This window comes from Narcine bancroftii, chromosome 6, assembly GCF_036971445.1.
Source record: "Narcine bancroftii isolate sNarBan1 chromosome 6, sNarBan1.hap1, whole genome shotgun sequence".
Taxonomy (NCBI): domain Eukaryota; kingdom Metazoa; phylum Chordata; class Chondrichthyes; order Torpediniformes; family Narcinidae; genus Narcine; species Narcine bancroftii.
The window spans coordinates 160914566-160941362 of NC_091474.1; the positions used below are offsets into that span (position 1 = coordinate 160914566).

Sequence of the window (26797 nt, forward strand, 5' to 3'; positions counted from 1 at the left end):
TTATGATTCTGGGCCTGAACTTGCTGGAGTTTAAAAGAATGAGGGAGGACACCAAATATTGAAAGGATCCTTAGAGAGTGGATGTGAAGAAGATATTTCCAGTTGTGAGCATAGCCCCAAATAAAAGGACATCCCTTTAGAACAGAGATGAAAAGAATGAATTTGTGGAATTCATAACCACAAACAGCTGTCGATGTCAAGTCAGTGGGTATATTTAAAGCTGAGATGTAACAGGTTCTTGACTTGTGAGGGTCAAAAGTTAAGAGGAGAAGGCAAGAGAATGGGATTCAGAGGAATCACACATTAGCCACGATTTGAACGGCAGAGCAAATGACCTAATTCTGCTCCAACATCTGATGGCTTGAATTTGCATAGAATGCGTGGCATTAACCAACCATCCTTTTGAACAGCGCAAGTAAAATATTAGAAAAATTATCATTCGATCACGTCAGGAAATTTACCCTCAGCACACACCTGCATTGTATAACTGTTTCCATGTTATAAAGTAATTTGATCTAACCTTGCAATCTTCCTCTTCTGTTGAGATTTGGTGATCATGTTTTCCTCATCGCGTTTCTTTAACACTTGAAAGTTGTATTCGAGTTTCTCTTGATTTAGTTGATACGTAGCTTTCATCTGCTCAAGCTGCTGCTCTAGAATCTAAATAATGAAGTTCTTAAATGAAGACACTTTGGGCATGGCTGACAGATGCTAGTTATGTAAATTGAATACTAATGCATAATAAGCAAGAGACTAATATAGCTCAGTGGGCTTCTGCAATTATGTTTCATTGGCGAACACCATATTAATCATGCAATTTCCATTCAGTATCTCCAAGCTGTTCCAACTTCAACATAGATTTCAATGAGCTATTGCAGAGGAACTAACATACTTAGTTCAGCATTATTCATCTAATTCCTCAGCTTGTACCAATTCTATGTTGGCACTTAAAGATGGCACATTGATTTCAGATACACTAGCATCTATCATGAATATCCCAATTGCATTGTGATTTACTTTCCCACCAGCACCTCGCTGACACCCAAAATTAAGAATCGATGACAGCCTCTACATTCAGCACACCATTTTTAAAATATTGGAGGTGGCTTCAGGACTCTATATTGAAATCCTTTAGACTTTACAGGATTTGTACTCCCTTGCCAGATATGTTGCACACTGGGAGGGTAGGAAGTATGAAAATTGTACTTCTTTTTGTTAACGAACCAAATGTTTCTTTGCTGCAATGCACAGATGTGCAGGAAAAACTCAAGTCACACAGCCTCCATAGGAAGAGAAGGATAACCAATGTTTTGAGCCTGGGCCCTTTATCAGGTAACCATCAGCAAATTGTTAATTAATTATTGAATCAAACATGTAGGAAGATTTGAAATTTCAAATTCTTCACATTTTTCTCTCCATTCCCTGCATCCACTTAAATTCTCCGATTTCTGTGTTTAACCACATGGCTGAAACTCCTCCTTAGTCTGCGATATTTTATATTTGTCTGAATTATATCTGTTTCAGCTTAAAAGTAGCAGTAAATTTAATATTGGCAGCTTTTAACTTTTTTCAGCCAGTTCTGTTAAAGAGGCTATAAATGAGCAATTAAATACTAACTTTCTCAGTACAAATTGCCTGCCATGTTTAACTGTTCCTAGATGTTTCAGATTTCCAAAATTCATATTTCATGTTCGTTCACATTTCCTGTACCTTATTAACCACACAAACTAACAAGCCAACTCAAAAATACGGTTACGTGGCTATCAATTTTGAAATTTGAGATTAGCACCGAGAAAATGCAATAGGTTGCATGATCCCTCATCATCTTTTCATATCCATTGAATCATTAATTATTTTACCCATAATTGACAACAGCAAGATGGGAATTTCAGTAAGAGGACAGACTGTATACCTCTACATCAGTCAGCAACTTCATTTTGATCATATCGTATTCCTCTTCATCTTGAGACTGGACCTTCTGAAGTTGATCTTCGTACTCCTCCACCTTCTTCATTCTGACTACAAAATATTCAATCTGATAAAAAATAAAAACACTGCATGTTCACTGAATAAATAATTTAGAAAAATAAGCAGGTTCTTTATTTCTTTTCTACTTCATGACTGTCAATCAAATCTCATTTTCATTCCATTATTCTGTAGAGAAGAAAAAACCCTCACAATGAGGATCAACTATTACGATCTTATGCTCAAGTTCATATCATCAACAGTGAAACACCAGCAATCATTTGAAAGAACAGAAAACATTTTTTAGCCCGATAAACTATTACATTTCAGGCCTGTTAGCATAATGTGCAATTTAATTTTAATGCTCAAACAGAAAGAAAAAGACTCCATGTAAATAAGATAAAATGAGGGAGGAGGGGGAAACAGTACTAATTACATAATAAAAAAAATTCAAAACTCAGTGCCTGACAATTATCAGTTCACAGGCTGAACAGTTCAAAAATCTGCTCCAAGATAAAATGATGCACCATCAATAACTTCAAAGACTAGAAGTTGTTGAGAAACTGATAGACTTATTAACTACAGAATGGATGTCCGTCCATGCTGGTCGACTGTCCTGAACTGAGGAGGGGCTGTGGCATGGCTGCCTTTATTCAAGGGTCAGTGGGAGGAGCCCAAGGCACAGTCATCCAAACATTTATACAGTGGTTTACCACAGTAAGTAGAACATCCAGCAGACAAAAAGATCAATAATATAGTTTTGAGCAACATTTTGCAACAGTAGTGAGCTTCTGATGGATTTGCACTCATGATACTTCACCCAGTTGTCGCTCTACGATAGTTCCTCCTTGGATCAAATGTGCATTGGTATACATTCATGACCCTCTCATGTTTATGAACCTGCAAGATCTCAGAAGAGATTGTAAAGTTGGCAATGACACTGGATCTGATGAAGCAGAACCAGATGATGTGGAAGAATTACAGGAATCTCATCAGAAGATTACAAATAAGGTCTATTGAAAGTTTGAAGAAGTGTCACAAAGAATATTCAACATAGAATGTAAAAAGTCTTTTGGATGCAATATTCTCCATCAATATAACAGTTTCCACCTTCAGTGAAAACTCAATGTCAAGCTCAGCATTAGATGTGGCCGCACCATGGTCGATGTTTTGCTGTGAGGAACTAAATTAAAGTTCATTCATTATTTACCCAGGAAGTCACAAAAAGGATCTCCATCAACTGGATTCACCACCATCGATAAGCAATGACAATCTAGCTCTGATCTCCCCTACTGCCAACTCAATCCTCAAAGATGTAAATTAGGGGTATATTATTTGGTCTCTTGAATCTGTTCCATTCAGATCTGAGTGCAACTCAATACCATATTTCTATCAACTAATGACAACTTTTAGCCCCTTGGTCATCAAGAATTTGCCTCCAAAGATTAATCTTTCACTGGCATTTGATGGCAGTTCAAGAATCATGACCTTCTGAGAAAAATAACTTGCCTCACCTTGGATTTAAATGAGAGAAACTTTTGAACAAGCCCAAGTTCAAGCTTCTCCAACTGGAACCTCCTGGGAACTTGAAATTTTCACCTTGATTGGTACCCTGAAAGGGTACATTATGCTTTGCAGCTAAGCATTTCAGATTTATTTGTCAATAGACTGATAACATCATGTCAGATACTTGTGCTGGTATATTTTAAAGCATTTAGGTCTTATGACTCAAACATAAGCACTGAAATATACCAGTTTTACCATGAAACTTATGCAAGAGGCTTTTGGACAATATGTAAATAAACTTCTATTGTAAATACATTAGATTACTAAATTCTAGGCTGTCATGACACTCTTTCAAACAATGTAATGCTTCTTCAGTACAGAAGGAGCATGTACCAACATCAGCTATCTTGCCAGGTTTTCTGACAATTTTAACAACTGAATTCAATTATTTTTGGACCCCCGCGACTCACTACTACTTCCCAGCCAAAGGCAAAGGAGGAAAAACCCAACACCCACCCCCAACCAACCAATTTTCCCCTGCAGCCGCTGCAACCATGTCTGCCTGTCCCGCATCGGACTTGTCAGCCACAAACGAGCCTGCAGCTGACGTGGACTTTTACCCCCTCCATAAATCTTCGTCCGCGAAGCCAAGCCAAAGAAAAAGAAAGAATTAATTTATAACTTGCTTACAAAAGTGCTGTCTATTCAAAGGTGAATCAAAGGAAATCTCAACGGTTGAGCCAGAAATGTGTAATCTAACGTGGTGACTGATCTTCCAGCATCAGATTAGCTAACTCCAAGATTAACTAATATTCCATAACCTGTATACACATGTTAACTATACTTCCAAAAATGGAGATATTCTTAATAACTTGCTTCTGCAGATAGATGTTAAAATTGCTCACCTCTTTGTCTCTTCGTGTCTGCATTTTCTTCTCCCACATCAAAAGATATTTTGTCTTAAGTTCATGGCGCTCAAGCTGAAAGGCTTTCTATTTAAAATCAAAGAAACAAAAATAGATAAATGGCTCACTTTCAAACTTGTATGATCAAGATTGTGTACATTAAATTTAGAAGCAAATAGATTTTTTAAACTATTAATTATAAGTAAACAGGATTTTGTTGCAAAAAATCAAAAACTGCAAAGGGAAAATAATGACACTGAAAAAGTAATGAGTGAGTGAAGAGGGTGGAAATCTGTTTGAAATTTCAAATACAGAAAGTTATGCCAAAGCAACAACAACATACACTGAAAACTGCAGTGAAACTAGGAGATAGAGCTGCCATCACACTTGGAATCAAGTCATCTTTATTTATCATACATATCAGGCTCGCACGGTAAAGACGAGATAGTGTTTCTCCAGGACCACAGAGCATATTTACATAAATAAGTTAGAATAGAAGTTAAACACATTAAAATATAAGACATATACAGTACAAGTCCATGGTACCTATCCACAAATGTTCTGGGAACTCAGGAATCTGATGGCTTGGGGGAAAAATACTGTTGCCCAATCTGAACGCAAGGGCCCAAGTGCTGCAGCACCTCCTACCAGATGGCAGAAGGGAGAAAGGATGTGTGGAGTCCTTCACAATGTTTATTGCCTTTTGCCTACATCAAGTGTTGTATATGTCCTTCATGGTAGGACGAGAGCCCCCATGAATGACTTCACTAACCTCTGCAGGATTTTGCAGTCTGAGGTGGTACAGCTTCCAAATCAAGTGGTGATGCAGTTACACAGGATGATCTAGATACGCCCTCCGTAGAATGTAGTGAGGATAGAGGTTGGGAGATGAACTTTCCTCAGGCTTCGCAGGAAGTAGAGGTACTGCTGGGCTTTCTTGGCTATGGAGCTGCTGTTAGGGACCAGGTGAGATTTTCTGCCAAGTGCATACCAAGGAAATTGAAACTCTTGCAACCTCAACAGTTGAGCCATCAATGGTTAGTGGAACGTTGTGCCCCTGGGCCTTCCTGAAGTTGATAACCACCTCTTTTGTTTTGTTTTTAAATGTTCAGATACAGCTTGTTAGTTCTGCACCAATCAGTTAGAGACTGCACCTCATCACGGCAAGTTATTCTTACTGATCAGACCCACCACAGTCATGTCATGAGTGAGCTTGACGATGTGATTCTAGCTGCATTTAGCTGCACAGTCATGGATCAACAGAATGAACAGCAGTGGACTAATCACACAGCCCTGGGGGGAGGGGGGGGCATGATCAGTGTGATGGTCTTGGAAGTGCCATTACCAATCCAGACTGCCTGAGGTTTCCCCGACAGGAAGTTGAGAATCCAAATGCAGAGGGAGGTGATTAGACCCAGTAGTAGGGCCCAATTTCCTTATCAGGTACTGAGATATGATTGTGTTGAATGCTGAACTGAAGTCAATAAACAGCATTTGAAAATACAAGTCCTCGTTTTCCAGATGGGTGAGAGCCAGATGAAGGGCAGTGATGATAGCATCATCTGTAGAACGGTTGGGTCTGTATGTGAACTGCAGTGGGGTCCAGTGAAGGGGATAGCAGGAGCTTAATGTGCCCCATGACAAGCCTTTCGAAGCATTTCATGACAATGGATGCAGGTGTTACAGAGCAGTAGTCATTGAGGCAGGACACAGACAATTTCTTCAGCACACGGACAATAGTGGTGGATTTGAAACATGTTGGGACCACGGCACTTAAAGATGTCGGTGGGAACATGTGCCAGCTGAGCCGCACATCCCCTGAGCACTCTGTGGGAACGTTATCCGGTCCAGCAGCTTTCCCCAGGTTGACCTTGCTTAGCTCTCTCTCTACGTCAGCCACAGCAAGACACAGCACCTGGTCATTTGGAGGAGAGGCAGTCTTCTTTGTAAGCAATGTCGTTTTTTAACTCAAAGCATGAGTAGAAGTTGTTCAGTGTGTCTGGGAGGGAGGCATCACCAGCACAGGCAGATAGGGCAGTCTTGTGGTTAGTGATGTCTTGGATGCCCTTCTACATGTATCATGTGTCCTTGCTGTCCAGAAAGTGACTGTGAATGCGCTAAGCATGCGCACACTTTGCTTCCCTAATATCGCTCATACACAAGATTAAGAATTAAATTATTCACCATTTCTTTGCTGCTTTGTGATTTGCAGGAAGTTTCAACCTTGAGTAGAGCTAAATCAGCACCAATTAATTTTGTCACAGTAGGAATTCCCAAGCCTTTCTTTGATCATTCAGTGACATCAGCCCTCAGCAAAGGTCTCATCTTCATACTTCTACGAGTTCCCCACTCGATATGATGTGGAATTCTTAAGCCACCTCCTCCTCCATGCCCATTTTTTTCCAACAAAGAATTCCAGCCATTCATTAATGATCCTTTTGCCCATCTCCAATGGTCCTCCTCCTCTTGGGCACCATCCTCCTACAAGTTTTCTGCTCTTGACCTTTTGATCTCGAGTAGCCAACAAGATGTTAACCATCTGGACCCTCCCATCCCACTCAACCACTCCAACCTCAACATTCCCAAAAGCACTGCTCTGCACTAACTCAGAGACAAGTGAGGCACAGTTTTGGTCAGACATACTGTCCTCTGCATTATTGAGGCCAGATGTCAGCTCTCAGACACCCGATATCTAGCCTCAAGCATAAATCCCATCTACCATCATCAGGATATCATCTCCCAGACCATCATGACCTCGCACTTCAGGGAATTTCCCTGCCACCATTCCAACCTGACAATCCCTCAACCCCACACTACTCAATTCCATCTCCTACCCAAGATTCACACAGCACATTCCCAGCAGATCCATCATTTCTACCTTTTCCTGCCCCACCAAATTTATTTCCCCATACATCAATGAGAACTTCTCATCCATTACCTGGTTCCTTCTTCCCCATATATCTGAGACAGTCAAGTTCTCCACCTTTGAAGTATTCTCCAGTCCCCACTGCCTTATCTTCACTATTGATGTGCAATCCCTTTAAGCATCCATTCTCCATCATGAGGACCTCAGGGCCGGCTTCCTTTTTGAATGCAGAGCCATCAATTCCCAATAAATGCCCACCTCCAATCCTACTCAGATCCCACTGGTCCTCTCCACCTCTGCTGCATCAATAACTACATTGTTGCTGCCTCCTGTACCTGTGCAGAAATTTTTATTAAGTTCATCACCAACTTCTACTCTGCCCTTAAATTTATCTGGACTGTTTCTGACTTCTCTCTACCCTTCCTGAATCTCTCTCCATCTCAAGGGACAAACAAAAAATATCTATTTAAAATTCAGACTCTAATAGTGACCTGGACTTCACATACTGACCCCAGCAAGAACATCCAGCCTTTCTCATAATTCCTCCAAATCTGTTCCCAGGATGCCTTCAGGATATTCTCAATGTCCACTTCCTTTAAGCATGGATTCCCCCTTACCATTACTGATGATGCTCACACACATATCCCATCTATTTTTCATACTTCTTCCCTTTCCCATCTCCCCCGGCAAAGCAAGGAGAAAGTCCCTCTGGTCCCACCTTCCAATGCCCATGTGCAACAAATGATCCTCCAACACTTTCATTAACTTCAGCATGATAGATCCAGTCACATCTTCTCCTCTCCATTTTTATCTGCTTGTCACAGGGAAAAGTCTCACCGCGACTCCCTAACCACTCTTCCTTCCTAACCCAGCCTTCCACCCTCATGGGCATTTTCAGCTATAACTGCAGAAAATGCACAACTATCCCTACATTTTCTCCCTCACCTCTATCCAGGGCTGCAAATCCAAGTGCATCATAGCTTTACGTGCATATTGTCTAACCTAAACTGCTGCAATGTACCCAGTGTGGCCACTTCTTTGTTTGCAAGATTGGGTAACCGTTTCTCTGAACACCTGTGGGTTTAACCTTGAACTTGCTGTGCCCAACTAATATAACTTGCACAACTATTCTGACAATGACATCCCTGTTCTTGGCTGTATCCACTGTCAAGGCGAGACGAAACATAAAATTAAGGAACACATCATATTCTTCCTGGATGCCCTTAAAAATAATGGCTTAAAACTTGATTGTTCCACTATTTCCATCTATTCTTTATTTATTCCTGCTTGTCGTTTATTTTTTCTGCCACATTTCTTTTCCCCTCTACCTCACACACCTTCTGTCCTACAACCTCTCAGGTCTGGGCCCCACTCCAAGCTTCTTTCCCCCCCCCCTTTATAAATGTAATTTCACTTGTTTTATCTCAAGTCTTGATAAAGGGTTCCAACTTGGAACATTGACTGTCCATTTCTATCTACAGATGTTGTCTGATCTGTCAAGTTCCTCGAGCGTTTCTTTATGCTCAAGATTCTAGCATCGGCAGCTTTTGTGCTTCTCTATTGTTTACCAAGTGAACGTGTTTGCTTGGTCTCTGAAATGATAAGCAATTCAACATCTCAATGCAACTAATGTTAAACTTGCCTCAGAAGCACCAGCAGGCAGAATTTCCACAGGGGATACAGGAACAGTGCATAAATCAGATGGGTTCAGATCCCAAAAAGCCTGCACATCCCTATTACACAAAGAGGCAGACAGAAAGCAGAAAATAGGGGTAGGTAGCCCAGTGTGTTATTCAGAAAATATTGGAATCCTTCATTAAATACAATTCTTATAAAATACAATCAAGCAGAATTAACATGATTATTAAGGGCTAGTAAATAGAAATGTACTGTATTTGGATTTCCAGAAGGCATTCCAGAAATCAACACATTGAGCATGACTGCACAAACACTTGGTACATTGGTACATGTCTAAGTCCCTATTGGGTAGTCAAGATAAATATGCATTGGATTATGGTCAACCAAGAGAAAACAGAACTGGGACTAATGGTTCATTCTCAGGTCAGAAAAATTGCCATGAGGGAAGTTCTATTTTTGATCTGCATCAGTTTCATTTGATGAAATCTAATATACTGTAGCCAAATTTGCTGACGATGCCAGGTGAGAAAGAAAAATGTGATGAAAACGTTAAGTCAGAAATAAGTAAAATGTCATGGGCAGAAAAAATGGCAAAAGGCATACAATGCAGGGAAAATTTTGAAAGGAATATTAGAAAAAACAGACTAAGTTTTAAATGGAGAGTAAATACAGAATTCTGTTGTACAAAGAGGTTTGGGTATCTTACATACAGCATTGTAAGTACAATGTTAAAGTTGAAAAGGCTGGCCCTCAACAGTATTAGCACGTTGGATTTTATAAAAGTGACAGGTAATCTTATTCTTAGACATCAGATTCTGATGGGCTTGACAATATAGATATCAAGATGAGATTACCTGCTACAGGGAAATCTTGAAGTAAGTATAGAACACTGGGCATCATCGGAAGACTAATTTTAATATAAGTACCAATAACACCTTCCCTCACTTCATTGATGACTGGGTGAACAAATGGATGAATATTTAGCCAAATTGAATTTGCTCTGCTTTTTGTGAACAAGATATCACAAACAATTTTCCACATTGTTAAGTAAGCATCCCAAATATGTTTACATCCACACTTGAACTATTTGGCTGGGGGTAACCTCAATTACTTATAAATCTTAACACTCCCAAAGCAGAAAACTATCTACAGATACTCATAATAATTTGGTAAACACATTTTTTTTTTCCCACAGAATCCCTAGCAGTAAGAAAATAATGATGTTCTGGGAATTTGCTCAGTGAAAAATAAAAAGCATCCAATGTATTTGGGACCTTATAGCCACACACTTTTCAAAAGAAGACACACACATGTAGTGTAGTCAGGTTAAGCTCTGAGTTTTATTAGGGTTCAGGCCCGACTTTTATACTTGCACTATTCCTGCCGTGGCCACCCCTTGACTGACGTCATAACATGCATAACAAAAGTGGGTTTTCCACTCACGGGTATTTTTCTGCATAACAATGCCCTTCTTCCCCATGCGCTGTCCCTGTCTGTTGGCTGCGCAGCAATGCCAACGTCATTTTGAGGGTCGTTTGTTGGGGTCATTGCGACTGTGCAGGCTGCTGGCCTTTCGTGGCGCTCACTGAACCGGAGCACCAGCTTGACCGCTGACACGGCAAGTCGCCACAACCTGAAGAATTTAACAATTTTCTTCTGGATGACAACCATTTTTGTGAGCTTCTCCCAACTTCATTACATCCTAAATTGCTTTAACAGCAATTATACTTTAGAATTATAGTCACAATAAAAAATATGGCAACCAACTTATAAACCTTAAAAGTTTACTAAATTCCAACAAAGAGGAGCACATGAATAACAAGGCAATATTTTTAGCAGACCCTTCTTGAAATATCTTTGATAGAGCACTGAGAATAATCTTCAAAAATGCAAGACAACAAATTTCCCTTAATGTCAGCTTAAATTTGTGTCCAACTACAGTATCTGGCATGGGACACATGGTTTCTCTGCAGTTGTCGGCAAATGTACAAACCTCAATATTAGTTTCTTTCCTTTATCAACATTAACATTCTCAGTGATCTCTCATCTGTCAGAAATTGAACATAATTTTGATATCTGCTGTTGCTTTCCAGTCATTCTTGCACAATATAAAAATGCTCTTTAAACTTTGCTAATTTATGAAACAGACTGATTCTGCAGTTAATATGGGCTTACTTGGCCTATGCCATCAAACTAGACCTCTTGATTTAATAAGTTCAAGATTACAGCAAGAGGTATATCATCTTTTCCCCACAAGTATAAACAGACCTCAACAATTGTAATGTCTTTGGATTGCAACTGACATCATCCTATCTAATCTACTCAATGCAAAAGTGAAGAAAACGGTTTTGAACTTTGTCACCTCTATCTCTATCATTTCCATTCTATAGGACTTGGTCAAAGTCTTTATTTGTTCTTCCATACGTTCCAACAACAGATCTATATCTTCAGCTGATTTCTTCAAGTCCTTTACATAACGATCATCACTCAACTTTAGCTCCTGCAATGATAAATGTCATTAAAACAGATAATTTGTTGAATGCTTTAACTGTGCTTCTAACATTTTTTCAAGTTGCCCAAACCTATCAAAGCTGTACAAATATAATTCCTTTCTTTCTTTTTAATATATTTTTATTGAGCTTAACATAATAAGCAGACATAATAAATGATTATTACATAATGAATCATTTGTATACAAGCAAATACATACCAAAGGGAGATTAAAAAATAAGCAAGTTGTTGCGGACTACATTGATCCACAAGTGAACCGGGTCACGGAGACAGGCTCACATGGGGCTGACATCACAATGGTATGGAGGGAGGGTGGGGTGGGGGAGGTCTGCAAAGGATCATGCTGATAAGCTCTTGGAGTGGTTGGTTCAACTCACTCACAGCTTCTGTGTGGATTTTCTTTCATTCACTGAACAGCACACTGACCACAGTGGTGACCCCAACAGTCCAAAATTGCATTTTGGACCCCACAATGAATGACACGAGTGCACAGAATGTAGTTTCGCTGAAGCTGCTGACCTTTTGGACCTCATAGCCGTTAGTCTGGTTCAAACAGTCTTTGGCCCAGTTTCAGGTCAGGCAGATCACCGCAGACTCCACAAGATATTACTACATGGTCAGTTAATTCGACCTGGAAACTGCCGGATGAATCATCAACTTCTTACGTCAGCCGCCAACAGGTATGAGTCAATTAAGGCACAAACGAGCGGCATGGGTGCTCCGCATGGACGGCCTGGGCGCACTTATGAACGATATTCAGGTGTTAATGGATGGCCGCAGGTTCTGCTTAATGTTCAAGCAGATATTTCTCGAACAGATACTAGAAGACATCAGCCTACTCCTCGCGGATGACTTCAGCGACCCACAGAGGTTAGCAGCCCATGCGGTTGTTCTATGGCATGCCAAGCAATTATGGCAGGGCAGTCATTGACCTAGTTGCTGCATCACACCCAGCAACTAGTCTCTCTCCCAGTCCACTGAGGAGGCAAGCAACAGCCACAGGAGATGAAGACTCAAATTCAGAGCAGTGGTATTTCTATCATCAGAAATGAGTTTCTGGGGGGGGGGGGGGGCGTGGCAAGATGGCGTAAGGAACAGATGTGCCTTCCAGTCCTCTCCTGACTCTGATTTATTGTTTTGTTTCTAAGTGCCCGTTAAATTCTTTAAAAAGTTTAAAAATAGTAAGAGATGTTGAATTAATGCCTAATGGTACATTTGTTAAAAAAAAGTAAAAGAAAACACCAACAGATCGTTAAAAAATTACATTTCCCGAAATTATCTGAGCCTACCTGTTTAAAAGAAATCTGGACTCAGCGTGGAATGGATCCAGGAGAAGAAACGCAGGATTCGGCATTGGTACCGGTAGGGCTCTTTAAAGATGGCACTCGGCAGCCTTTAGAACAAAGGGCTGGCCGGGTGCGTGTATTTCAAACAACGCCCACTGTGAGCGCTGTCACCGAGACTTTGACAGCTGAATCAGCTGGGGCGCCACCAGCTGGAGAGTTAAAGAGCCGACCTCCGATTGATATAGCGGTGGCGCTGCGAAATGCACCACCAGTTATGACATTTTCCCCAGGTATGGATATAATGAAGGCTTTTGATGAAATATGGCTTAAAGATAACCCTGACTATCAGCCTCCTGATATTGCTGAGGAGGCTGTGGCAGGGGTTTCTACACGGAGCCATACTGCAAGAAAAGCTGTTAAACCAAGGGAAGGGACAGAAGACCCTTTGGTTTCTCAGAAACAGCAGGATCCTACTATGTCTGAATCTACTTTTGCTGATATGATTGTCAAGAATCTTGAATTTAAGATATATTCTTCAATGAAACAGTTAGGTAATTCTATGACCCACGTCTATTCCAAGCTTAATGAATTGGTGAATATCAATACTCAACAGATGGTTGACTATGGAGCATTTAAACTTGAAACCACTGAAAGACTTGATATGTGTGATCAAGGTTTAGTTGATGTACAAGACCAACTGCAAGATGTAAACAAAACAATTGAAACATTGCAGACTCAGAATAAAAATTTAGCAAAAAAGGTTGATTATTTGGAGAACCAATCTAGACGGAACAACGTAAAAATTGTTGGTTTGCCAGAAGATATAGAAGGACCAGATCCAAGAAAATTTTTTACCGAATGGATTCCACGAGTGTTAGGGCAAGACAAGTTCCCTGAAAGTTTAATATTGAAACGTGCTCATAGAGCTTTAAGAAGGAAACCTTTTTCAGGACAGAATCCAAGACCTGTTCTGGTCCGTTGTTTAAACTATTGTGATAGAGACAATTCTATGTGTGGCTATTAGAAACACTCAGCAAAATAGATCTCCTTTGATGGTCCAGAATAATCGTGTTTTTTTTTAATCCGAATCAGAGTCAACAAATTATGTTTCAACGACGTGAATTTAATTCTGTGAAAGAGTTGTATAACATTTAGGTACCCTGCGGTATTGAAGATTTTTCAGGATGGATATCAGCCAAAGTTTTTTGATAATCCTAAAGAAGCTACGGACTTTGCTCAATCTTTACCGATTACGCAATTTCAGGAACGACGTAGTCCTCCTCGGTCTCCAAAGAGAGTGGGGATACAAGATGGGAATCAGATTTCAAGAAGAAATGGAAGCAATGGTGGTCGAAGTGATAAAATTGATTTAAAAAATAATTTTTATTTTGGAAGATTTTAGTCATTGATGATAGCTTAATACGAAATGGGAGTTGGGAGAGGGAACTGGGTGGGCATTATTTTCCAGAAGTCGTCAGCTACGTGTGAGTTATCTCACACCCAGTATTTTGTGGGAGTTACCGCATTGTGTGGTTTAAACAGGAGGAGGTAGTAGTAACCTCCTGCCTGTTTTTTTTCCTTAATTTTTGGGTTAAGGAGTGAAGTTTTTTTTATTACTTTTTTTAAATAATTTTTTTTTTCTTTCTTTTTCCTTTTTTATTTGTTCTTGATTTTAGTTTTAAGAGGGAATAAGAGGAGAGTTTTTTTTTCTTTTTTTGGGGGGGTTTCCTTTTTTTTCTTTTTTTTCTTTTTTTCTTTCTTGTGTTGAGTTGCTGTAAGGAATGTCTAAATTGAAGTTTGCTTCTTTTAATGTCCAGGGTTTAAATAATCCCATTAAGCGTAAGAAAGTACTTGCTTACTTAAAAAAATTAAAAGTTGATGTGGCTTTTTTTTTTACAGGAAACTCATTTGACAGATAAGGAACGTTTGAAACTCAAACGTGAATGGGTTGGACAAGTTTTTTTATTCTTCATTTAATTCAAAAGCAAAAGGAGTGGCAATTTTGGTGCACAAGAATTTACCATTTCAGTTACAGAATGAAGAGAAAAATGGTGGAAGATTATTAAAATTGAACTGTACAATTTTTAATGAAGCTTGGACTTTGCTTGATGTTTATGCTCCGAATGTTGAGGATACAACTTTTGTTGTCGACAAGTCTTTATTACTTGGACAATCAAATTCTAATGTGATGATTGGGGGAGATTTGAATGTGGTATTGGAGCCTTTATTGGACAAGTATCCAAGAGTAATTAAGAAATCGAAGATGGCAGTTCAAGCAACTAATATGATGTCAGATTTGAATCTAGTTGATATTTGGCGAAGATTTAATCCTACAGAGAAAGATTTTTCTTTTTATTCGTCACGACATAATTCTTTTTCTAGAATTGATTATCTTTTAATTCCAACACATTTGCAGGATAGGGTTACATCTGTGAATTATAAGGCAAGCCTGGTTTCGGACCATTCATTATTATTATTAGAATATCAGAGTTCACAGGATGTTCAGAGAGCTCCAAGATGGAGATTCAACACTTACGTTATTGCAAAAACCGGAATTTATTAGTTATTTAAAACAACAAATTGAGGTTTTTATTAGTAATAATAGTAATTCTGTTTCTAGTCATTTTGTTTTATGGGATGCAATGAAAGCTTTTTTACGAGGTCAAATTATTAGTTATGCTTCTAAAGTAAAGAAAGAGAGAATTAAAGAGATTGAAGATTTAGAGAAAAAGATAACTGTTACTGAAAAAGAATGTCAAAAAAATGCTACTGAAACGCAAAAGAACCAGTTAACTAATTTAAAATTTAAATATAATGAATTACAAACTTATCGGTTTGAATGTTTAATGAACCGAACTAAACATAAGTTTTATGAATGTGGTGAGAAAGCTCAAAGTTCTGTCACGGCAGTTAAGAAAGGAACAATTATCTAGAATTATACCAGTAATTAGAAAGAAATCGGGTATTACTTTTAGTCAAAAGGAAATTAATGAGGAATTTTGTAATTTCTATAAAAAATTATATACTTCGGAATGTAAAGATGTAACTGAAGATGCTCTAGATTCTTTTTTGTAAAATATTAAATTGCCACAATTGAATCAAGAAGATAGACAGGAGTTAGATAAATCCTTTACAGAAAATGAAATAGAAATGGCGATAAGAGATATGCCAAATGGAAAGGCACCTGGTGAAGATGGGTTTTCTATAGAGTTTTACAAAACTTATTATGCTGATATATTTCCTATTTATAAGGATGTTTTACAACAAATTTATGACACTTTTCGATTACCAGAGTCTTTTTCCAATGCAATAATTACAGTTATACCAAAAAAAATAAAGATCCTTTACAGGTTTCTTCTTATAGACCAATATCGCTGTTAAATGTAGATTACAAAATTGTAGGAAAAGCTATGGCTAATCGTTTAGCTCAATACTTACCTAAAATAATACATAGTGATCAAACGGGATTTATAAAAAATAGATATGTGTCAGATAATATTTTGCGTTTAATAACTTTGATAAATAAATCTAAATCTCAAATGAATTATCCAATAGTGATTTCGCTGGATGCAGAAAAGGCTTTTGATAGAGTGGAATGGAAGTTTTTGTTTAAAGTACTTGAGAAATTTTGTTTTGGTTCTTCATTTATTGGATTGATAAAAGCTTTATATAATAGCCCGAAGGCCAGAATTGCTGTCAATGGGCAGATCTCAGAATCTTTTAATTTAACAAGGTCTACTAGACAAGGATGCCCATTGTCACCTGCTTTATTTGCTATAGTCATTGAGCCTTTGGCACAATTAATACGTCAAAATGAAAATGTTAAAGGTATGAGAGTTTTAAATGAGGAATATAAGATTAAATTATTTGCTGATAATGTTTTATTACATTTAGTGGATCCGGGCATTTCTTTACCAGCAATTCAAGAATGTTTAGAAACTTATGGTCAATTATCTGGTTATAAAGTAAATTGGACCAAAAGTGAAATTTTATCAATTTGTAAAAATGATTATTCAATGTATAAAAGTATTACAAATTTGAAGTGGACCACACAAATTAAATACTTAGGAATTAATGTTAATACGGAATTTCAAGATTTATATTCAATTAATTATCTTCCTTTAATGAAAAGGATTAAATTAAATTTGATTAGGTGGAAGGATTTGCCTTTGGGTTTATTAGGGAGGATTAATACTATAAAAATGAATATCTTTCCTCGAATACAATATTTGTTTCAATCAATTCCTTATTTTTTAAATAAAAGTTTTTTTAAGGATCTATATAAAGCAATTAGAGACTTTTTATGGAAGGGAAAATTTCCGAGGGTAGCAATGAGAAAGCTGATGTGGGATTTTCAATTTGGAGGTTTAAGATTACCGAATTTTCAACATTATTATGAAGCAGCTCAATTTAAATTTCTTAGTGCATTAATGAATATGGATGATCCGCCCAGTTGGGCAAAGATAGAAATGGCGGTTATTTCAGAAAAATTTTCTCATGAGTTTTTGTTTCGATGGAATAAAAATTTATTACAAACTTATGATGTCCCAATATTGAAGCATTTATTAAATTTATGGACAAGTAAACTTAATAAATTGGGGCTCAAAAATAAATGGTCTGGACGATTGCCATTATATAACAATCAACTTGTTCCTTTTATAGTCTCCAATATCACTTTGAAACAATGGGAAAGGAAGGGAATAAAACATTTATCTGATTGTTTTTCTAAGGGATGTTTTTGTTCTTTTGATGAATTACAAAGGAAATTTGGTATTAGTGGAAACTCTGTATTTGTGTATTATCAATTAAGATCTTTTGTAAAACAGATATGTGGTCGACATAATATTTTATTGCCTGATTCTAATTTTGAGGAATACGTACTTTCAATACCACAAAAGGGATATATATCTGATTTGTATTGTATTTTACAAGAAATTGATAGTAAAAAAGATTGGGATAAAGATAAGTTGAAATGGGAAAAAGATTTAGGTTTTACAATAGCTGAAGAAGCCTGGATGGAAATTTGCCAGAATAGTATTCGGAAATTGGTTAATGCTAGATTAGCGATGATTAATTATAATTTTATACATCAGTTATATTTAACACCGGAGAAACTAAAAAAGTTTGGCCTTAGTAAGTCGGATTGCTGTTTTCGCTGTGACCAGACGGCTAATACTTTTTTGCACACTGTTTGGCTTTGTGATCGATTGCGACAGTTTTGGAAGGGTATTCAATCTATATTTAATAGTTTATATAATATCTGTCTTGTATTAGATCCTGGTGTATTTTTATTAGGGAATATGCAATCATTAATTGATTTAGGTTTACAGGATTATCAGATTTCCTTTATCTATTTAGCTTTAGTTGTGGCCAAGAAATGTATAGCTCTTACTTGGAAAGATAGAAATATATTAACTTTAGATAGGTGGTATTTGGAGATGAAGTCCTGTTTGACTATGGAAAGGATATCTTTTTCAATTGTGAAAGTGGACTCCATTTGCTAAATATATGCATTTAAGTTTGATTTAAATATGTTTTTAAGTCTGATATTTTAGCATTGATAACTTTTTTTGTTGTTAGTATCTTTATTTGTTATGTTTTATCTTTTTTTGTGTAAGTGGGCATTTTTTTATATAATATTGTTCATTTTATTAACTCTTCACTTTATCTTGGGGGAGTGGTTAGACTAAGAAGTCAGGACTGTCCTTCACCACTGCCAACAATTCGCACTGCATGTGGACCATCCAGCTCAAGTTCGGGCTCCTGCCGTTTTAAGCTAGGTCATTAATGTTGTGTACTAATTATTGGGGGGGTTTAGTTTATTTAATCTGCCAATGAGGTACTGTAATTTTTATTATCTTACATTTAATCTTTTTACTGTAACTTTTTATTTTATTCATGTTATAAAATCTTAAATAAAGTTTAAAAAAAAAGAAATGAGTTTCTGGAGCCCATCCATCTTGCTCCCATTCAGGAAACACTGAGGCCGGCTGTCGCTGGTGGCTATGACAGTTAGCCGCTGAGACAGCCTACTTTATCTATGGGACCAGCACTCAGGAAAGCATTTCCTTGTGGACACAGGAGCAGAGGTCAGCATCTTGTCCCCCCTCAAACTGAGACACCCGTGCTAAGAAGTCAGGACTGTCCTTCACCACTGCAAACAATTCGCACTGCATGTGGACCATCCAGCTCAAGTTCGGGCTCCTGCCGTTTTACCTGGATCTTCACTTTGGCTGACATATGTCAGCCCCTACTGGGCACAGACTGCCTTTGAGCCCAATGCCTTTCAAGTCCTTTCAGACCTTCACTCTTGGAGAAGCCATGTTCCCAGCCCCCCACCGCAACTCAGTAACCTTATCGGGCAACATATTTGCCAGAATACTGGCAGGATTCCTGACCATTATAACATCACAGTTCTCCACCACTACCACAGTCTCAAAATGTGCGACTCAGCACCACATTCCCACGCAGGGACCATCACTACACACCCAGATACATTGGCTTCATCCTGACAGGCTGAGGCTTGCCAAGGAAGAGTTCAGAAAGATGGAGGAGGTGGGCATCATTCGACACTCAGACAGCCCATGGGAATCTCCTCTATACATGGTGCCGAATCCTTCTGGGGATGGAGAACTTGTGGGGACTATCGCCAGCTCAGTATCACCATGATAACCAACTGGTACCCAGTTCCCCACATCCAGGACTTCATGGTCAATCTACAGGTAACGAGGATCTTCTCAAACATCAACCTCATCCACAGGTATCACCAGATCCAGGTGCACCCCAGCAACATCCCCCAGACAGCCCTCATTACTCCATTTGGCCTTTTTGAGTTCTTCCACATGCCATTTAGCCTCAAAAACGCAGCGCAAACTTTCCAGAGACTCATGCACTCGGTGGGGTGCGGCCTGGGTTTTGTTTTTATCTACCTCGATGACATCCTCATTGCCAATCGCTCATGTCAGGAGCACCTAATACACCTTCAGCTGCTCTGCCAGCGACTGAATGACTACAGCTTAGCCAACAACCCAATGAAATGTCAGTTTGGCCTGACGGCCATCGATTTTCTTGAACACGGGGCAGTCCCTCTTCCATCAAAGATTGAAGCCATACATAAGTTCGCCAAGCCAACTACGGACAAAGGTCTGCAGGAGTTCGTTTGGATGGTCAACTTCTACCATCAGTTCCTGCCGTCAGCTGCCAGGATCATGCAACCTCTTTTCGAGCTGCTGGGACGCGGAGCATATGGCAACTTTCAACCAGGCCAAAGACACTCTAGCCAATGCCACCTTTCTAGTGCATCTGCGCGTTGATCTACCCTCTGCACTCACAATTGACGCACCCAACACAGCCGTTTTAGGCATCTTGGAGCAGCTGATTGATGGACATTGGAGACTGCTCGCTTTCTTCAGCAGACACCTGCAACCCCTGGAGTGGAAATATAGTGCATTCGACAGGGAGTTGCTAGCCCTCTACCTCACTGTACACCATTTCTGTTATTTCCTTGAAGGAGAAAATTTCATGATCTTCACGAATCACAAGCTTCTCACTTTTACCTTCGCCAAAGTGTTGGACCAGTGGTCGGCAAGACAGCAGCGTCGCCTCTCTCATATCTCTGAGTACATGACAGCTATCAAGCGCATTTCCAACAAGAACAACCTCACGGCTGAAGCTCTGTTCCATATGTCAATCCTGTCTGTACACTCCCTGTCCCACGGAATTGATTATCCAGTGCACACAGCAGCCCAGTGGCAGGATGGCAAGATACCAGCCTACCACACTGTAGTCTCAGGACTACAGCTGGAAGATGTGCATTTCGGGCCATCCGAAGCCACACTTCTCTGTGACGTGTTCACCTACCAACCTAGGCCCATCATTCTCACCACGTGGAGGCGTTTCATCATTGACGCGCTACATGGGTTGGCCACCCTCCATCTGGGTGACAACTCAACTGGTCGCAGATTCATGTGGCATGGGCTGCGTAAACAAGTCTGCCACTGGGCCAGAACTTGCCTGCACTGTCAGACCCATCCAAGGTGCAGAAGTACATGAAAGCCCCTCTTCAGTCCTCCTCACTGACACACAGATGATTTGACCACGTCCACATGAACATCGTCAGGCCATTGCTGGTTTCTAGAGGCGCCACATAGCTGTTCACGATGGTGGACAGGTTCACTAGATGGGTGGAAGCTGTCCTGCTTTCAGACACCTCCATGACATCCTACGCCAGGGCCCTCATCACCAACTGGATAGCCCGCTTTGGCCTTCCTTCCAATATTGGGGGGCATAGATCACATCCTGCCTATGGGCAACACTGGCACAGACCCTAGGGACTCAGTTACATCTCACCACGGCCTTCCACCCACAGTCTAACGGCATGGTGAAAAGGTTCCATTAGCATTTGAAAATGGCCCTCATGGCATGGCTCTGAGGCCCAGATTTGGTGGACGAACTGCCTTGGGTGCTCCTTGGCATCCGCATAGCGCCAGAGGAGGATTTGGCGACTGAGCTCATCTATGGGGCCCCACTGACAGTCCTGGGAGAATTTGTGCCAGCAACTCATGGCCAGGAACAAACATGACTTCATGAGAAAATGGGCACCCAGGCCCCCATTCCAACCTCACACCACAGTCCAGCTCCATCCTTCATCCTGAAGGATCTCGAAGACTGTGAAGATGTCTTAAGGAGAGGCGTGCACTGGACACCCCTTCACTACCCATTCAAGGGTCCATACAAGGTGTTATGACATAACAGGACTACGTGCCTTTTGGACATTGGTGGTAGGCAGGAAACATTCAGGGTCGACCTCCTCAAACTGGCACACCTTGACCTCAACCAACCAATAACTGTTCCAGCCCCACAGTGGAGAGGTCGGAAAGTGCAAGAAAAGAGCACAAGAAGTGATGTACTGGCAAAGAATCAACAATGATATAACAAATGAAGTGTCAAACTGTACAATATGCTGGAAATATCAAGCAAGCAATCCCGCAGCCACACCCAGCACCATACAGACCTTACCAGAAGGTAGCCACAGACCATTATCCCTGATTCCAGAGATGTGTAGACTGAGCACCACCACTACATATGCTGTAATAACAAGTATGAAAGCCATATTCTCGAGACATGGCGTGGCAAGTGAGATTTTCATTGACATGGACCCCAGTTTGGCAATTTAAAGTACCAACAGTTTGCCAAAGAGTGGGACTTTGTACACACATCAAGTTCTCATTTTCCACATTCCAATGGTCTAGTTGAAAAATCAGTACACACAGTGAAAAGACTAATGTACAAGGCAAAAGACAGTAGAATGGACTTCTACCAGAGCATGCTAGTATATCGCATAGTGCCACTCGAGTGTGGTATGTAACCAGCACAACTCCTTATGGGATGTAGGCTGAGATCAAACCTACCCATTCAGGAGAACCTCCTAAACACAAAAGAGGGGGAAGAAAGTGCGGAAATTCAAAGAGCAACAAGGAAAAGCAAAATAATTACTTTTACAGAGAAACTGGTGACCAAGTAAGGCTAAAAGACAAAACAAGCTTCTGGACTCAGAAGGCAACTGTCCTTAGTAAAGTCTAACCAAGATTCAGACAGATGAAGGTGCTGTTCTGCGAATAAGTCGTCGAGATCTTCAAATGGGACCAGCCACACTAGATGGAAAGGCGGATACCATTGAACAACCTGAATACACAGCTGAGAAGACATCGTCTGATGCAACAACTCAGATTCAAGGACATTCAATCAGGAGATCGTCAAGACATGTGAATCCTCCTAAGAGACTCTTTGAGAAAATTTAAAGACTCCTGTTATAGAATGAAGTAGTGCTATCTTACTCGCTCTTCAAGTTTAGCGGATGTAAATGTGAACACACAAAATAAGTTTTAAAAAATGTTAACAAATGTTGATGATAATGAAAATCCAAGTTCCTGATGTTAAAGTTAAAATTGCAGAATTATACAAAGAAAACTTGTTAGTTAAATGTAAGCTAATTTTGTTTTAAGAAAGGGAAATGTAACATTAGTTATGGTTGCATTTGCTTCTAGCGAGGTCATAAGGATATACAGTAAAACCTCGTTAGAATGCGGTAGTTGGTGTCCAAGATTTCATACTGCGTTACAGCCGAGTCGCGGAACAGATTCATACATGTCAGAGTGCAGGGCTGCCGGCGTTGGATGGCCCTACCCCGACGTCCTGCGCCGGCCACCCCGACATCCCGCGCCGGGGGGCAGGGGCAGCAGGGAGGGGGGCTGTCAGGCAGTGGGGAGTTAGGTCGCTGGCTGATTGTCATTAGCCCGCCCCTTAGCAGTTTGGGGTCCACAGACACCCACGCTATAAGCGATTCCGCAGATTAACGAATCACGTTCTAACGAGGTTTCACTGTAGCTCCTGTTTGATTATACTTGGCTGCCAGCAGGAGGCTGACAGAGGGCAATAGACTGCAGTATGTAAGATCTGCAATGGAGGCTGCATCCTTATTCCTGATGCTTCTTGCATTCAACTACATGCACTTTAGCCCTTCTACTTTTACACCCTATATTCTGCTTCTCCTTCCTCAAAGCCTCTCTAAATTATAGATCTGGCTTTACTCCATGCACCATCCATTGACCTATTGCTCCGGGTCCCATCACCCTTACAAATTAGTTTAAACCCTCACAAACCACACTAGCAAATCTGCCCACAAAATATTGCTCCCCTTGAGTTCAAGTGCAAGCCATTCAATCTGTACAGGTCCCACCTTCCCCTGAAGAGATCCTAAAACCCTGACTCCTGCACCAACTCTTCATCTGCCATCTCCTCCAATTTTTATTGTCACTATCACTTTTGTGCATTGCTATGTGACAAGAAACGAACCTTAACCATCAGAAAATAAATATCTCAACTTTTTTTTTAAGACTTTAGCCCCATTAGGCTCCTGCTCAAAGTTTATGGGTCCCCTTCGCTGTGAAATCGTCATTTAGTTGGTTTCTTATGTACTTCTTTAAAACCAACTACATAAAAAAAAATTATTTTAGGATTTCAATCTGTGGCCCCTGCTGAAAATGGATGCCATGGCGTCATAGAGCACAGAAAGGCTTTCGGCCCAACCTATCCAGGTTGACCAATTTGGCATTCTGAGCTAGACTCATTTGCCTCATATACTTTTAAATTCTTAAAATGCATATATCTGTTGGTGTCCTTCGAATGTTGAAATTATGATAGCTTCTGCAGTTTATTCTGGCAGATAGTCCCTGCTGGTGGTACACCACCAGCCTACTGCAGGGGGCAACCTCTGTACCTGCAGGAGTGTAAGGGGACAGGACAACACCTAGCCAGCTGTCAATCAGTCGACCTGAATGGATCAAGCCCCACCCGGTCGGGTGTCAATCACCCTCCGGGATATAAGCCTGCGCCGGCCTCCCGAAGTCTCACTCAGGGTTACTGCAGCTACAGCCAGCCTGTTTCTGTGGAAGTCTTTGTGGATTAAAGCCTGTTGTACAGTCTTTACCTTGTGTGTCTGATTCTGGCTAACAGCACACCACAGTCCCAGATATGGACCCTCCTTTAAGCAAAAATTTTACCCTTTGGGGCCCTCTTAAATCTCTCCCCTCTCACCTTAAACCTCTGCCCTCCAGTTCTGGAGTGGTCTGCCATGGGGAAAACAGTGACCATTCATTATATCCCTCATGATTTTATAAACCTGTACAAGATCATCCTTACCTCATGATCCAGGCAGGGAATAAAGGCCCAAGAGGTGATTACATTCTGCTTGAGCAGTTCTAAACTTTGATTCAAAACAGTTACAGTCACCATATCGGCAGCCACATTTAATTTTTTTTAAAAGAGAAGGAAAATGTCTCATAAAAAGCCACTTACAGAGCCACCTTAACAAATCATATACAGTCTGTAATCAAATGCAATTAAGCTATCCCCAAATATACTCTGACCTACTCTTCACATCCTGTCCCCTGTAAGGATTCTATTCCTTTCTCAGAATTCCTCCATTTCCATCACATCTACCCCCAGGATGAATTCTTCCATGCGAGATCGTCCAAGATGTTGTCGTCCTCCAAAAACCTCAGCCCTCACCTGCACATCCCCCATTATTTGCACATCCATCCTGACCCCTCCATCTCCAGATGCAATAAAGACAGTATTCCCCTTGCCCACCTCACCAGCCTCAGCATCTAACACATCACCCTGCGCAATTTCCACCACCTACAATGAGATCCAAACCTGGACATGCCTTCTTCTCTCTGCCTTGCCTCGGGACGGCTCCCTTGTCCACTTTGCCCTTCCCACCAATTGCCCCTTTGGTGCTTACCCGTGACTGCAGGAAATGCTATATTTATGCCCACACCAACCTCTCACCTACATTCAGGGCCCCAAAAAGCTCTTCCAAGTGATGCAACAGTGTGCTTGCCTCTACATCGGAGAGACTGGATGCAGACTGGGAGATCTTTTGGTTGAGCTCCTTCATTCGGTCTGCTGCAACAGCGAGGATCTCCCAGTGGCAACCCATTTCAATTCCACCCCCTGCCTTCCCATACCAACATATTGGTGCATGGTCTCGTGCGTTGCCAGACTGAGACCACTTGCAAATTGGAACAACAGCACTTCATATTCCATCAGGGAACACTCCAACCAGATGGCATTACATTGATTTCTCTTAATTATATATCTTTGCCTCAAATGGTGGCTCCAGGACCTGCTGAGGTTCTCCAGCATTTATGTGTATTAACAACAATTACAGCGTTTGCAGACTTTGTTTCACCCTAAATACAGGTGTATAAATCACTTGCTTGATGATAATTTGCAGAAAGTCATTACAAAATACAGTGGATTGTTTAATTTTAGTTACACCTCATGATTGATACATACAAGGAATTTGTATTTGCATTGCTGCTCACAAGGGTAAGAATATGACTGATTAAGATTAGTTTTTAAACACACAAATCCATTTTAAATTAGGTGTTAAAGGCAAGGGGTTTAATGGTTGGAAACACCAGTAGAGTCTTCTGCCATCATCGTGCAAACTCATTTTGATACGTCTTTACAACTGGTGGATGCACCATTCCAGAAGTCTGGATGAGGTTCATGACAAATCCAGGAGGGAAAACCAAAGCATTCTCAACTATGGTGCCACCATCTGGTTCAGAATGCAAGAGTGTGCTCACAAACTGTAACCTACCCAGGAGTACATTTCAACTATTATGCCCCCTAATTAGAACAAAGGATGGAGTTCAACTATCAGTATTCATACACCTTTCTTCTGTAAAAATAATTTACCTTCTGCAAAGTATTAATAAGCTTGTTTTTTCCTTCAATTAATTGAGCACATAGCTGCTGTTGTTTGAGAAGAACATCACGCAAATCCTGTGGAATTTTAAGAGCTTTTGCTGATAACCATTTCTTTGTGATGGCCTCAAACTTTTCCTCACTCATGATGGCTTCATTCTCCAACTTTGCACTCCTTCAAAAGACAAAAAATAACATTCAAAAATTCAACATTTTGTAAACAAATAACATGTAAAATGTAATAAATTTGCCCCCAATTATCAACCAAGCTGACCATATTCTTAGATGAGCCTCACAACTGAGAAGATCCAACCAATCTGCTTGTGTGCAGGGCTTCATTGAAGTTCATATGAACCTGCATTGTTTCGGGTATCAGCCTCCTACACACAACTCTTGAAGCTCAATCCAACCAAAAGTTAGTTTTACTCATCTGTTTTCATAAAACAATACAAAAGCAACTTCATTTTTCATAACTTGCAAGACCAACTTTCAATGTCCATCTCCAATTGCCCTCTAGGTGTCTGAACTGTTGCAGTCCTGGTGAAGGTACCCCGACTGTTGGTTAGGGATCTCCAGGATTTAAACCAGAGATTAGGATGCATATCCACACCAGAATAGGATGAGCCGTGGGGATGGGGTGGGGGAGAAATTCCTATGCATCCTTCCAGGTGTTCGATGTTCTGGGCTTGGAAAGAGCAGTCAGAGTGGAGTGAGCAAGTTCACTTTGCAGATATACACTGCAATTACTGTGTGGTGGTTCAAGATCATAGAAGGCTGCTAATCCAGCAGACTACTTTAACCCCCATAACACTGAGCTTCTTTCAAATTGTTGACACTGCATT

The 26797-nt window shown here is 40.3% G+C and overlaps 1 protein-coding gene across 5 annotated transcripts in view; it reads right to left on the reverse strand.

Moving 5' to 3' along the window:
- The window catches only part of drc1 (dynein regulatory complex subunit 1 homolog (Chlamydomonas)), a 92714-nt gene that overhangs the window by 50866 nt on the left and 15051 nt on the right, over window positions 1-26797 (reverse strand). For all 5 annotated transcript variants that reach the window (XM_069886490.1, XM_069886492.1, XM_069886494.1 and 2 more), the window contains exons 4-8: window positions 25947-26130; window positions 11243-11380; window positions 4377-4463; window positions 1913-2035; window positions 521-660 (exon numbers count right to left, since the gene is read on the reverse strand). In XM_069886490.1, coding sequence (XP_069742591.1) covers window positions 521-660; window positions 1913-2035; window positions 4377-4463; window positions 11243-11380; window positions 25947-26130 — 672 coding nt within the window. The remainder of the gene's footprint in view (window positions 1-520; window positions 661-1912; window positions 2036-4376; window positions 4464-11242; window positions 11381-25946; window positions 26131-26797) is intronic.